The sequence below is a fragment of the Daktulosphaira vitifoliae genome, unplaced genomic scaffold (genome assembly GCF_025091365.1).
Source record: "Daktulosphaira vitifoliae isolate Bord-2020 unplaced genomic scaffold, ASM2509136v1 Scaffold_4, whole genome shotgun sequence".
NCBI classification, from domain to species: Eukaryota; Metazoa; Arthropoda; class Insecta; order Hemiptera; family Phylloxeridae; genus Daktulosphaira; species Daktulosphaira vitifoliae.
This window is the reverse complement of record NW_026099575.1, coordinates 35,770,512-35,784,246: the sequence shown is the minus strand read 5'-3', so window position 1 is coordinate 35,784,246 and position 13,735 is coordinate 35,770,512. Positions and strand designations below refer to the sequence as shown.

General features: G+C 30.9%; 2 protein-coding genes across 4 annotated transcripts in view; both read left to right on the top strand.

The window, feature by feature from the left end:
• LOC126904810 (uncharacterized) overlaps positions 1–13,735 on the top strand; it is a 21,584-nt gene continuing 7,849 nt past the window's right edge. The window contains exons 1-2 of one of the 3 annotated variants that reach the window (XM_050684073.1): positions 9–972; positions 9,193–10,209. In XM_050684073.1, the coding sequence (XP_050540030.1) occupies positions 74–972; positions 9,193–10,030 (1,737 nt within the window). In that variant the 5' untranslated portion in view covers positions 9–73 and the 3' untranslated portion in view covers positions 10,031–10,209. Of the gene's footprint in view, positions 973–9,192; positions 10,210–13,735 lie in introns of those variants that run through there. The other 2 variants (XM_050684075.1, XM_050684074.1) reach the window with 2 other exon arrangements.
• LOC126904815 (tigger transposable element-derived protein 6-like) lies at positions 6,016–7,290 on the top strand. The gene has a single exon (XM_050684086.1). It carries the CDS (start codon positions 6,016–6,018, stop codon positions 6,922–6,924), a length of 909 nt encoding a protein of 302 aa, XP_050540043.1. The 3' UTR covers positions 6,925–7,290.

Here is a 13,735-nt window from a genome sequence, read left to right as displayed (position 1 = left end):
TAATAAATACAAAATTACAATTGTAATAAAATAGATTACTTTTTATTATACAGTTATACAAAAAAAAAAAAAAATGTGTAAAATAGTTTTCATTATTTTTATAATTTCAATTCAATTGACACTAATTCAAAATACGAAATATTTAAAAAATTTCCCGATAAGAAAAGAATATTTTAAATATTTGACTCAAGTAGTAAGTTACATTTGTCATCAAACAGGATTGCACTCAATAAATAACGATTTATTGATTCAGGACTCAGGCAATATTATTAGCGTAGAAGAGTTAATGGCGTTAAAAATTGATGAGAATAACTTTTTGCGTATTTTTAGTTATATTGTGAGTGTATTTAACTTTAAATATATAGAAATACTGCAGACTTTCGTTGAACACATTAATATAATAATAGAAGAATGTGAAAAGTATTTAACAGCCAAATTATTTTACAATTTTATAAATTGTACATCATTACTTGAAATTGGAATGACAAAATCTACTGTTATGTTCAATAGCATATACCAAGTAATGTGGTTTCTGAGTTATTTAGATGTTAAACGTATTTTTGTAAAAATTCCAGGTAACCCATATACTGTAGTTGATGAAGTTTATTTAGCTAAGCAATTTATAGATTCCATTCAGATAAAAGATCAGACGTATCTTGCAATCAATCAAGATGAATATAATCAATCCAAAATCAACGAAGCGCTTCTAGTAATTTCTAATACAAAAGAACTTATTAAGAATGTGACTGAAAGAGCAATTTCTGTTTTAAATGATATTAGTACAGTATTTATTATACCTCAGCGACCTGATTTAAAGTATAAATACAAAGAGGAATATTTATCCCAAAAATGTATTGAAAATCATCTCTTTCTTTTCGTATTAAAAGGTCTAAATTCATTTTATACAAACACAAAGGAAAATTATTACGATAATTTCAACTTCGACATATTACTGAACCCTAATGCACATAAGTAAGAGAAATATATCATTTACTATCATAATAATTTGCAATGAAATTACTTGGCAGGGCATAACTAAGGGGGATGTTAAGGTACCTTACCTCCTCTCGTAAATAATACCAATTAATTTATTTTAGTTAGATTAAAAATTTTTTTTTTATTGAATTTTTTCTTTTAAATAAATTTAACTCTCCTATGTTATTATCATATCACATATCATTTATTATTATGAATATTAATAATTTTACTAAATACGGTATGATTTATCATACTGCTCATCATCGTTAAAAAATAATTTCTTTTAAATTATTATTTTTTTTATATTTCTTTAATAGCATTTATTATCACAATATTATGGCTCAACAATTAGAAATAAATATATACATAACGAGATAAATTAAAACAAAACTATATAAGTATCAGAAATATTACAAATAAATTAAATACTATAACAATAAATAATATACATAATACAATAAGGAAAATAAAATAGTGCAGCCAGCACATACAAAGTAAGAAATAATTGAATTAATGATAGAAGCATTACGGGAGTTAAGAATTAAGGAAGGGTCAAGATTGGATATACCGTTAGAAGATAGAAAGTTAAATAGCAGGGATATATTTAAATTGAGTGAAGGACAAAAAAATAAGTAGTGGAGGAAATCACCAATGAATTCTTCTTAATGAAGGTGGCAAAAAGGAACAGAATTTAGGTTAAGTTTATAGGCAAAAGAAGGTAGGAGGTTATGTCCAACTCTTAAACGAATGAAAGAGACAATAGTTTTGCGGATAAGGTCAAGATGGTGGAACCAAGGAAAATTTGTAGGATGTAAGGAAATTGACCGATGCCATTGGGCAAAAATTAGAGGGGAGTGTGGACCATTTGGTTGACCAAGCGTTTGACAGTGTCAGATTCAGAAAATGAAAGGCGTCGGAATTAAAAAGTAGAGAAGGTTGGTAAATAACGAAACTTGACGATTGTTTGGCCAAGAGGTCAGTTGTTTCATTCCCATGAATTCCCACGTGACCGGGAATCCAATGGAAGTAAACAACTTTGCCAGCGATAAAGGTTTTGTGAAGGAGTGATCTGATTATGAGGATAATTGGTGATGTGTGAGTATTAAAGGGGTTGGATGTTATGGCTGCAATGCAAAATTGTGAGTCAGAACCAATGAGGAATGAGGTGTTGTCTAGGAATTGAATTTGGGACAGTGCATAAAAAATTGCGAAGCATTCAGCGGTGTAGGAAGAAGTGAAAGGGTGTAAGGAGATAGAAAGGGACAAGTTAATACTAGGGATGAAGTACGCACAACCAGTTTTAAGAGATGAGACGGACCCGTCAGTGAAGATTAATCAAAAATTTGGAATGTTTTCATTGATGTAGGAATTAAAAATATTATTGACTAGTGTTGAGGGAAGAGAATGAAGGTTGGAGATGTCATAATTAAGAAAATTAGGTAGAATGAAAGTGACAGGGGAAAATAGAAGGGCGTCGAGGGGGCAGTCGTATATGGGGAGCCTACTATTCGATTTGTGTATGACATGGGCTAGAGGAGTGAGAGAAGTACAAAGAGAGGCAAGGATTGGTAAAGTTTTGGGAACATATCGCCAACACTCTTGAACTGATTTAAATTTATTAAAGATCATGGAGTTAGGGGAAGCTAAAGATTTTAGCAAAAATTTCCCAGCCAGTCGGCGACATCTAATTTCAATTGGGGGGCAACAGCATTTAAGTTCAAGACTGGGAACTGGGGTGAAAGGGAGGGCACCGATAGCGGTGCGCAAACAGGATGTAAATAAAGAATTTAATTTTTTGCGATGGCAAAAAGAGGCAGAGGAAAAGAGAAAAGCACCATAGTCAATTTTGGAACGGATAATTGAGTTTATAATTAAAAGAAGAGAAGAAGGGTGACAGCCCCAAGAGATGCCAATGACACAACGAAGGAAATTAGACCAACGCGATAAAAACGATAAAAGAAATTGGAAATGAGGAACCCATCTTAATTTAGTGTCTAAAATAAGACCCAAATAAGTGACAGAAGGGGAGGGAGAGAGAAAGTGACCGTCTATACGGACTTGAGGAATCAAAAGGGGTAGATTTTTCCTAGTAAAAATAACAAATGTAGTTTTTTCTGGTGCTAAAGTGAAATAAGAAGAGAGAAGGTTAGAGGACAGAGCAGATAATACATTATTGAAAGAAGATATAGCGCTAGTAAGACAGCTGTTAGTGGAAAAGAGAACGATATCATCAGCATTAAATAAAGAGGAGTAACCAAGAGAGGAAAGGTTAATACTAATAGGACATATATAAATATTGAAAAGAATAGGACTTAGGCAACTTCCCTGAGGTAAACCTCTAAAGGAAGTTTTAGAGACCGACAACCCTGACGGGGAAGAAAAATGAAGAGAACGATAAGAGAAAAGAGAGGATAGAAAATTACAAAGAAGAGGTGGAACATTGATTGAATATAACCGCTCGGTAAGGGTAGGTATATGCACGGAGTCAAAAGCTCCTTTAATATCTATAAAAACAGCTGGAAAAAATTTCTTTTTACAGAATGACTCGTAAATGGGACCAATAAAAGAAGAAAGGCAATCCATTGTACCTATACGTCTCCTGAAACCAAAAAGGTTACTTGAGAGGAGGTTGTTCTTTTCTAAAAACCAGTCTAGTCGGGACTTAATCATAAATTCAACAGTTTTACAAAGTGATGAGGAGAGAGCAATAGGTCGGAAAGAAGCGGGGGTAGAGTGAGGTTTTGGTATAGGAATAACATGAAAACATTTCCAGGAAGGGGGAATTAAGCAATTGGACCACAGGGAGTTAATTATGGTGAGGAGAATATCGAAACCAAATTGGGGAAGATGTTTTAGCATTAAAGGGGAAATGTCATCAAGACCAGAAGCAGAAGAAGTGCGTGAGAAGATTGCTAAAGTGAGCTCTTTAGAAGTGAACAGCATAGTTAAGGGGTGAGAGTCAGAGTTGTTAGTTGAGGGAATAGGGATGGAGGAGGAAGTAGATTTCTTGAAAGACGGAACATAAGGAGGAGCAATCTTATCACAGAATGAGGGAAACCATGCTTCGTTAAGTGAAGGGGAACGGCGACTTACACAGTTTTTAAACTTTTTGGCGGTGGACCATAAGTGATGAAGGGGAGAAGATGGGTTGAGGGACGAGCAAAAGGAGTGCCAATCATCCTTTTTTGCTTTTTTCAGCGTACGAGTGGTGGTAGAATAGATACGTCGATAGGAAATAAAATCAGAGACTGCACCTGTAGCTCTGTATAAGCGAAAAGCCTGAGAGCGTTCTTTGATGGCATTAGTACAGGTGGTAGACCACCATAGTGGAGAGAGAGGGAATATTTTTTTAGTGCTTTTTTTAATTGGTATAGAGGAATAAGCCGCATTTTTGAGTAAAGTGACAAAAGATTCATAGTCAGTTAAAGGGCAGGAAGAGGGGGAAAAGTTAGAAAGAAGAACAGTAGAGTAACCTGAAAAGAGATTCTAATCGGCTTGGTTTAAATTAAATAAGGGGGAGAGAGATTTAGGGGAGAATCAGAAATATAGTTGGAGGAAGGAGGAGAGTGAGAAATAACAATGTGGTAGTGGTTGCTACCATAAACGCAATCTAGGACAGACCAATGAAGAGACCAAGATAATGTAGGAGAAGTAAAAGTAATATCAACAGCTGTGTCGGCAAAAGGGGGGCGATTGGCGAGAGTAGGGGAGCCGTCGTTGATAATACTTAGATTAAAAGAACAAATGGAAGAAAAAATTTAATTTCCACGATAATTACTGTCATGAGATTCCCATGCAGGATGGTGACCGTTTAAGTCCCCACCGATAATGGAGTTAGGAGAAAACAAATAGAAGATAGAATTAATGATTGTCGGAGGAGGGTTGGAAGAGGGGGGAATATAAATAGACCAAAGACAAACAGGAGAAGAATGGTTAGAGAAAGCAACAATACCAATAAGGTCGATTGAATGAATACGTAGGGAGTTTAAAAGATTATCGTTAATAGTAATAGGAGAAATTTGAATGGTGTGATGGGCAGCAATGGCCACTTCACCGTAATCGTCCTGTCTATCAGAACGAATGAGGTTAAAATTGTTGATCTGGTAAGACCGCTTTGGTAAAAGCCAAGTCTCCAATAATAAAGCAAAGGAGCATTTGTGTTCAGATAACAGGACAGAAAGGTAATGAGTATGTGGAATAATACTGCGTATATTCCATTGTAAAATATTAAAGGCAGGATAGGAGTTCGAAGAAATATTAGTATTATTTAGAGTTGTCATCATTAATTGTCTCTAAAGATTTGGCGTTAAATACGGAATATTCTACTAAAGAACGGAGCGAGGCAGGAGAAGAAAGTGAGTCAGGATCGCGAGTAAGGGACTGAGAAAGTTATTCGACAAAGGATGAAATCCAGTCATTATTTTCATGAGTGGGGGAATTAATGGAAGTTACGTAATTAAGATAACTACCATTAGGGGAAGCGAAGTGTTCATTAACAGGGTGGAGTGAAGGGAAATGGGGGGAAGAATAGGTGTTATTATTATGCAGAGCAGTTTTTTTATGTTTTTGTGTGGAGGAAGAATTAATAGCCGGAAAAGAGGAGGTAAGTAAATGGTTATCTATAGTATGAGGACTGGCTTAATGTTAATAATGTACAGCCACATCATTAACATTGTTAAAATTTTTAGCATTACAGTGGACGCCGCTTATTGGACTCACAGTTAATTGACTCATTCGCTTATTAGACTCAAAACGCCTAGTCCCTATTTACACATATACTAACACACAGCAAAAAATTCGTATATTCGACTCACACACCGGTTAATAGGGTCATTTGAAAATTAGATAAATACGTTATAAGTCGGTCCTAGTAAAATTGCTTTTATCGTGGAGATAAAATAAATTACCTTTTCACGATAAACGAAGCAGTCTTTAATGACAATTAGTACGACAGGTAGTGTATGAATAGACGTCGTCGCGTACAGTGTGTTGTTTGTGTTTACGTTCTCTGTAAAAATTTTCATTTTTCGTGTTACAATGAACAAACGACGTGATTTGAGTGTAGAAGAAAAATTAGATGTTCTTAAAAAATATGACGAGCTTCCGCAAATGAGCCAGCGACAAGCAGCATGTAAGTTAAATGAGTCTCAAAGTTTACTAGGTAGGATGCTAAAAAGTCGACAGAAAATCGAAAATGCATCATTAGCAAATGTGAATTCAAACCGGAAAAGAAAAAGAGTCGGTAAAGAAGAAGAAGTTGAAGACGCTTTGAAACAATGGTTCACAAAAGTCAGAGAAAAAGATGCCCGAGTTACAGGACCACTGTTGCGTCAAAAAGCTGAGGAACTCGCGAAAAAAATGGACAAAAATAATTTTGTAGCAACAGAAGGTTGGTTTCACCGATGGAAGAAACGTGAAAACATTTCGTTTGTTAAGCCACATGGAGAACAGGGAGAAGCAGACCATGCAGCTGCACGATCGTGGATTCATTCAGAATGGCCATCTCTTATCGCCAAATATCCTCCGTCTAGTGTGTTCAATGCAGATGAAACTGGTCTTTATTTCAGGGCATTACCTGAACACACGTACGCGTTCAAAAATGAAAAAACTAGAGGAACTAAAATTAGTAAAGAACGTCTAACCATATTATGTTGTGCGAGTATGGTTGGTGAAAAAAGAAAACTGCTTGTGATTGGTAAAAGTAAAAATCCCCGGTGTTTCAAGGGTGTTAAAAATCTACCGGTCGACTATACTGCAAACAATAATGCATGGATGACAAAAGAAATTTTCACCGAATGGTTGACCAAGTGGGACAATGAACTTCGTCATGACGTCTTATTGCTAGTCGATAACTGCACGGCTCATATGGTTACAATAAAATTCAAACATATTAACCTCACATTTTTACCCTCTAACACTACATTAGTTATACAACCATGTGATTAGGGGATTATACGCACTTTTAAAGCATATTATAGAACAGGCATGAGAAAGAATGTGATCAATGTGATTGATGCTAACCTGGAACAAGAATTATGTACCTTACGTGCTCATGAAATCGCTAAAAAAATAACTGTACTTGAAGGTTTGCATTTAGCCTATGAAGCGTGGAATATCGTCAGCAAAATCACAATACGCAATTGTTTCCGACAAGGTGGTTTCATTATCAGTCCAAAAGAAGTTGAAGCTGTTGTTGAAAGACCCGCTGACCTAACAACTGAACTTTATAATGAATGGATAAATATAGACGAAGAAGTCCAAACTACCGAACTCGTTACCGAGGAAGATATATGTGATGAAATACAGTCAAAACGGCCAAAAGAGAATGTGGCTGGTGATAGTGATGAAGAGGAACCTGATGAAAAACAACCATCAACTAAACAAATGCTAGAAGCGCTTCAAATTCTACGCAGAGGGATTCAGCAAAGAGGCGATTTTGACGTATTGGAGCAACATAAATCCTACGAAAATATGATAATGAAGTTAGCCGAAGACGGAAAAGTCCAATCAACCCTAGATGAATTTTTATCAAAAAATTAGTTTCATTAGTGTTTTATTGACATTTATGACTACTGTCATTATTATTTATTTTGTTATTTAACTTTGTATAATATTACAAATATACATATTATATAGTCTTCGTAGGATTTTAATTTTCGTCTCGTCGTTACCTCTTATATAATATGAATATATATATATATAAATATTAGTGGACGCCGTTTATTAGACTCATTCGGTTAATGGACTCAAATGGTCAGGTCCCAAAGTGAGTCCAATAAGCGGCGTCCACTGTATATCAAATGAAAAATAACGATATCATGCATCTATATAAAAAAGTTATNTAACATTAGTGATATTTTTAACATTATTAATATTATTGTTCTTATTAGAAGTATAGTTACTAGTGACTTGTGCGTAGGAAAAAGCTGAGTTGACAGCACCAGAACGCTTAATTGCTGCGGCTTCAGAATAAGAAATATTATTTACTGCCATGATTTTTTTTTTATGTCTTTTTGAATAGTCCATTCAACGAAAGACCGATCGGTTGAGAGGTGGTTTAAGTTACAAAAAATACAGATCGGTGGAGAAGTAGATTTTTCGGGGCAAAGCGACGCGTTGTGGTCTGCTAAGCCGCAGTGTCCGCAGCGTTCTTTATTACGGCAAAATTTTTGTGCGTGTCCGAAACGGAGGCATCTAGCACATTGCACGGGGCTACGCACGCTAGGCGAGACGTCGAATAACACTTTATAGATGGACAAAAATTTCGGTAGAGAGGTTGAAAGAAATTTCAGTTCGACGAATGGAGAGGGGACAATTTGATTGTCACGCTTGGTATTGATACGTCTGAAAGATAAGATCTCTGTAGAGCATTCTAAACCGTCCCAAAAATCAGTTTCGGTGACGTTGATGTCAAGGCGTATCACGCCCAAACTGAATAATAAAGTACTCGGTATAGAAGCAGATAAGCCGTTCTCAGAGTGGTGTGAAGAGTTTAAAAATAAATTAGCGTTGTGGACACTATCGAGAGTAATTTTCAAACGCTTAGTGCTAATAGGCTTAATATTAATAATGCCCTTAAACGATTTTGTAAGAACTTTACCTAATTTGACGAGATGTAGTTTTCCTAAATTTTTTTCATCTGTAATCGGAATCGAACCCTGATTTCCCGTTACCCATTACAACCATGATATTGATAGTAACTACTATCATAACATGAAACTAAAAAGTGAAAAATATATATAGTTTAAAAAAAATAAAAAAACACGCTTTTAAAATACATCGAACTAAAAAGTTGAAAATAATTTTTAAAATAAGCTTAAAACAATGATGAACGAAAAATACTAGTATTAGTATGATAAAACGTGGGTACTTTGTGTCATATTTTTTGTATATTGAGCGCGCGACGCTTTTATCACAATAATACTAGTATTTTTCGTTCATTATTGTTTTAAGCTTATTTTAAAAATTATTTTTAACTTTGAGTTCGATGTACTTTAAAAGCGTGTTTTTTTTAACTATATTTTTTACCTTTTCTAAATCATATTTATCAAAGATTACATAGTACAAAAAAACTTTTTTCATACATTTTTACGGAAAAATCATTATTTATAAAAAAATTGGATGTAATATTCTTGATAAATCTCTCTCATTATAAAATTAGAATGTAAATTTATAAGATGTCATTAATAAATTTCTATTTATTTTTTAATGTAGTATGCAACATCTGATACATCCACTAGACTATTCATTACAACAATTTACTGAAGTAAAAATTTTAAAAATACTTGTCGAAAATGGAGAATGGAAAACTGTCGATCACATATCAATTATTCTTAATGGTCAAGTTATAAGTGCAAATCGCATAGTAAGAGATCCAGTTAGTGTACATGGCTTTAATCTCAAAAAACAATACATAATACAATTATTGAATTGCAAGTTCTTTGAAATATTTTCGAATTATTTTTCGTATTTAACTCCAATTGTACAGTTTTGCCATAATGAAAAATTAAAATTGACTGAATTTTCTGAATCAAATATATTAACATACATGAACTGTATAAAAATCTTATTTGAAACAATTAAAAGCACAGAATATTTTTTCACTAAAATATTTTCGGTAGTCAAAAAATTAAAAGAAGAATCAATTTGGGAAGTTAAAAGTGCTCATATCTCTTTATCATTCATAGAAAAGTTATTAAATCTTATTATAAAAACGTTTAATGATAATTATTTGTATGAAGAATTATTTAAAAATAGATTAGAAATATTTCACTTGAAAAGTGTAGATCTGTATCTAAAAAATATGATAAAACAAAGATCAATTTTAAATAGGCTATTGTATTATAAAAAGAAAGGTAAAAAAAGCTGCCAATTTATTGGGAAATCTAGTCCATTTATTGGTAATCCAGAAGAAACTGCCAATGAAAATGATTATTTAAAGAAAATTGATACAATAGTTGATTATCAAAATGCGTGTATGGAATTATCCACATTTTGTAAAAATTTCATTAACATTGATTTTAAAGATATGGGATGGGACAAAATCTTTTGAAAACGAATTATGCTATTTATTAATTTCTTAAAATGTATTAGTAATTGTCATTTATATTAAAAAAAAAACAATTGTATTATTTTAAAAATCTAATTGTTTTGTATAATTCATAAATTTTACAGGATTATAATATAGTTTCTTCGATTTTTTAGTATATTAAAGTTTATATTTGACCTACAATAAAATTTTAATTTATTCAATGAATATATTGTATTTATATTTTTAATAGTATTTATTTTATATATTAATACTCGTTTATTACTAATTAGTAGTAATATTAAAAAGGAGGCGAGTGAAAAAATGTAATGTACTTTATGATGAAAAAAAAAATTTCGGACTTTCTTTTTCTTCACGGTGAAAATAGTTACCACATTGAAAATATGGTGAAAATTCTCGATTTTATATTTTACATTTTTTACTTTATAATACTATAACTTATTGAAAAGTGTATGGGATCTACACAATTTTTATGATAAATAATATTTTTTAATAATCCCTTTTTTATTCAATATAGTTTATCTTAATCTGGATATTAATAAGGTAATAGCAGATCATGTAGCTGTTGAAATAATCCACCAATTTTTTAATATTAAACACTATCTAATGATTTGAATTGAAGCGTTTTTTTGATTGTGATTTTAATCATTGTCAGAGATCATTATACTCGATCCAAATTATGCTACGTCATCATTAAGCCGCAACCCCCCTGTGCTGCGATTTTTTTTTATTTTTTTATATCTGTCACAATTTTTTCTCACCTCTCACTAGACCGATTTTTCTTATCAATATGTAAAAAAAAACAGAAATTGTATCTAGTTAAATTTATAACCCTCAAAAATTGAAATTTTTTTCTTGTTCCCTGTACATGGTGGAAATCACTAAAAAAAATTATGATTTTATAAATCAGTAATTTTTGACATTATTTTTACTGTTTTTTCTTAAAACTACCGTAACTTATTTAAAAATAAATAAATTAACTTAATTTCGATTTTATAGGTACCATAGATATTTACCTATTATTTGGTATATTTTTTGTGAAAACCTGACCTAAAAACAGATGAGGTTTAAAAATGACAACTTATGAACATTTTCCTGAAATAATGATAATTTATATCCTAAATCAAAGCTAATGCAATATACTTTATTACGGAAAAAAAAATTTAAACTTCATTTTGTCTTTATGATGAAATTGGCTGCGTATCTAAAATATGCTATTTTTGTGTTGAAATTTTCAATTTTATATTTTATATTAAGGACCAATTTCCAATGTACTGCTACCTATAGAAGTACAAAAGTATTCATTGAAGATTATTAAATTTATTTAAAAAAAAAACCATTCAGTGTGTTTAATTTAAATAGAAGTACTAAAATATTGAAAATGTATAAAATATGCATTAATAACTGCAAAATAAAATTTGGAACTTTTATTGTAGATTATATTCAAAGGAGCTAAATTTCTAACTTTTGTTTTTACACTATTTAAATATCTATGTATGTATTTGTTACAATTCCTCAAGCCTAATTATTAGTATAATTTATTTTTCGCTCTGTAGATACAGCAAATATAAAGAATTATAGCAATATAACACAACGAAAATCATTTTTTAGTAGCCCTTTAATTTGATCAATATAAAAACATTTCATCATGACTATAATTTTATGGGCGATATAAAAAAATTATATATCACCCATTTAATTTTTTGAAGAGATCCTCAATAATACTAAGTTACGACGTTAATTTAGTAATAAATCCTCAAAGAAGAATAGAAAGTTTTACAATTGTAATACTTAAAGTATATTACATATAAGAAAAACTTTTTATGCGAGTATATTCTGATAAAAATTTTGATTCATTATAAAAAACTATCTAAACACAAAGAAACCTAATAGATGGATAAAAGATGTTATAATTTATTCTTAGTAAATGATTTAATATATAATTATTGAATAACACAATTTTTATATTAAAATGCTTATGACATACAATTAAGTTTAATTAAAAAAATTTGTTATTTTTTTCCTAATCGCAAAATTAACTATTTGATTAAGTAATGGCGTACTATGTAATGTAAAATAAAACACGTCGCAATTTTTTTATGCGTGTTCAATTTTTATTAACAGTGTGTTTATTTCAGTTATAATAAATATACCCACCTTGAAAAATAATATTTTATCGATTCTATTTTCATAAATATAAATATCTTAATATTATATATACAGGGTGTTCAATAAGTTCGGAAACACCCATTTTATATAATATATATATATATATATAATATATAGCTTATAAAATAAAAAATTCTCTATCTAAGAAAAGATGACAACTTTTGACCCATTATTTTGGGAGTTATGATATTTTTATCATTACACATTACTCTGCTGCATTCTTCCTCCAATAAAATTAAAAAATGAGAATGACTCCAAAAGTTCTTATCGACCAGTCAATTTTCTTATTTACATTATTTAATGGCGTATGTCTCTCTCTGAAGACGAAACTGTTTGTGTACGAACCTTTATAAATCAACGTTAATTTTAAAATTAATAATATTTGTACTGAAATTATTTGTATCATTATATAAAAATACATTTAATAAATGATAGGTAAGTAGTTTGGTTAATTTAGTAGAAAAAAAAAAGTTAAAAAATTAATGTGCCAAAATTAAAATATTCATAAAAAAAAAAAAAAAAAAAAATTTTTATACCTTAAATAACGATTTTAAATAGGTTAAATACTATTGGTTTTGATAGTTACTTTCACGGTTATAAATGACAATTTAGTTCAGAATTACAACTTGTTGGTAGCTCTACAACTCTAAATGTTATGCTATTACAACAAATAGATGCATAATCATATTGACTATATTATGTCAAGGTCTCAATTTTTTAGCTTCGATGCGAAGCTGAGAAAGTATTAATTTTATCATGATGTGTTTATTTTTTTTTTTGTGTCTGTCACTACTTTTTCTCAGCTCTCACTGGACCGATTTCTTTCAACAATATGTCAAAAGATCACAAATCGTATCTAGTTGAAGACATTACCCTTAAAAATTGAAAAATGTTCTCTCGTTCCCCGCAAATGGGGGAGATCTCCAAAAAAATTACAAATTTAAAAATCGGTAAATTTTGTCTTTTTTTTCACTTTTTATTCTTAAAACTTCCATAACTTTTTCAAAAATCAACATAATTTTTTTTATACTAAAACCTTAGATATTTCCCTTTCATTTTATATCATTTTTTTGAAAATTTAACACTTAACCTGCTCACTGGGGTGGATTTAAAAAAGCAACTTTTTTACAAAAACTTACTTTTTCAATTTAATTTTTGAAAATGTTCCGGAAATACTGCGTCCTTTAAACATATACCAAATTAAAGCTTATTTTATGTACTGTAAAATAAAAAAAAAACATTTGTCCCGAAAACATTTATCTTCTACATGCAAACGGCTGCCGTAGTTAAAAAAACGCTATTTTTGTGTTAAAATTTTCAACTTAAAAATGCTATAACTTTTCGAAAAATGTATAGATTAGCACAAAATCTTTTTTTCTAAATACATTATAAGTACATCTTTCATTTGACATACTTTTTATTAAAATTGGACAATTTCCCCTTATATAGGGGTCGTTCAAAACTTAAAACATTTTATAAAAAATAGAACTTTTTCAACTGAACTTTTGAAAATGTTCCGGAAATACTGCGTCCTTTAAA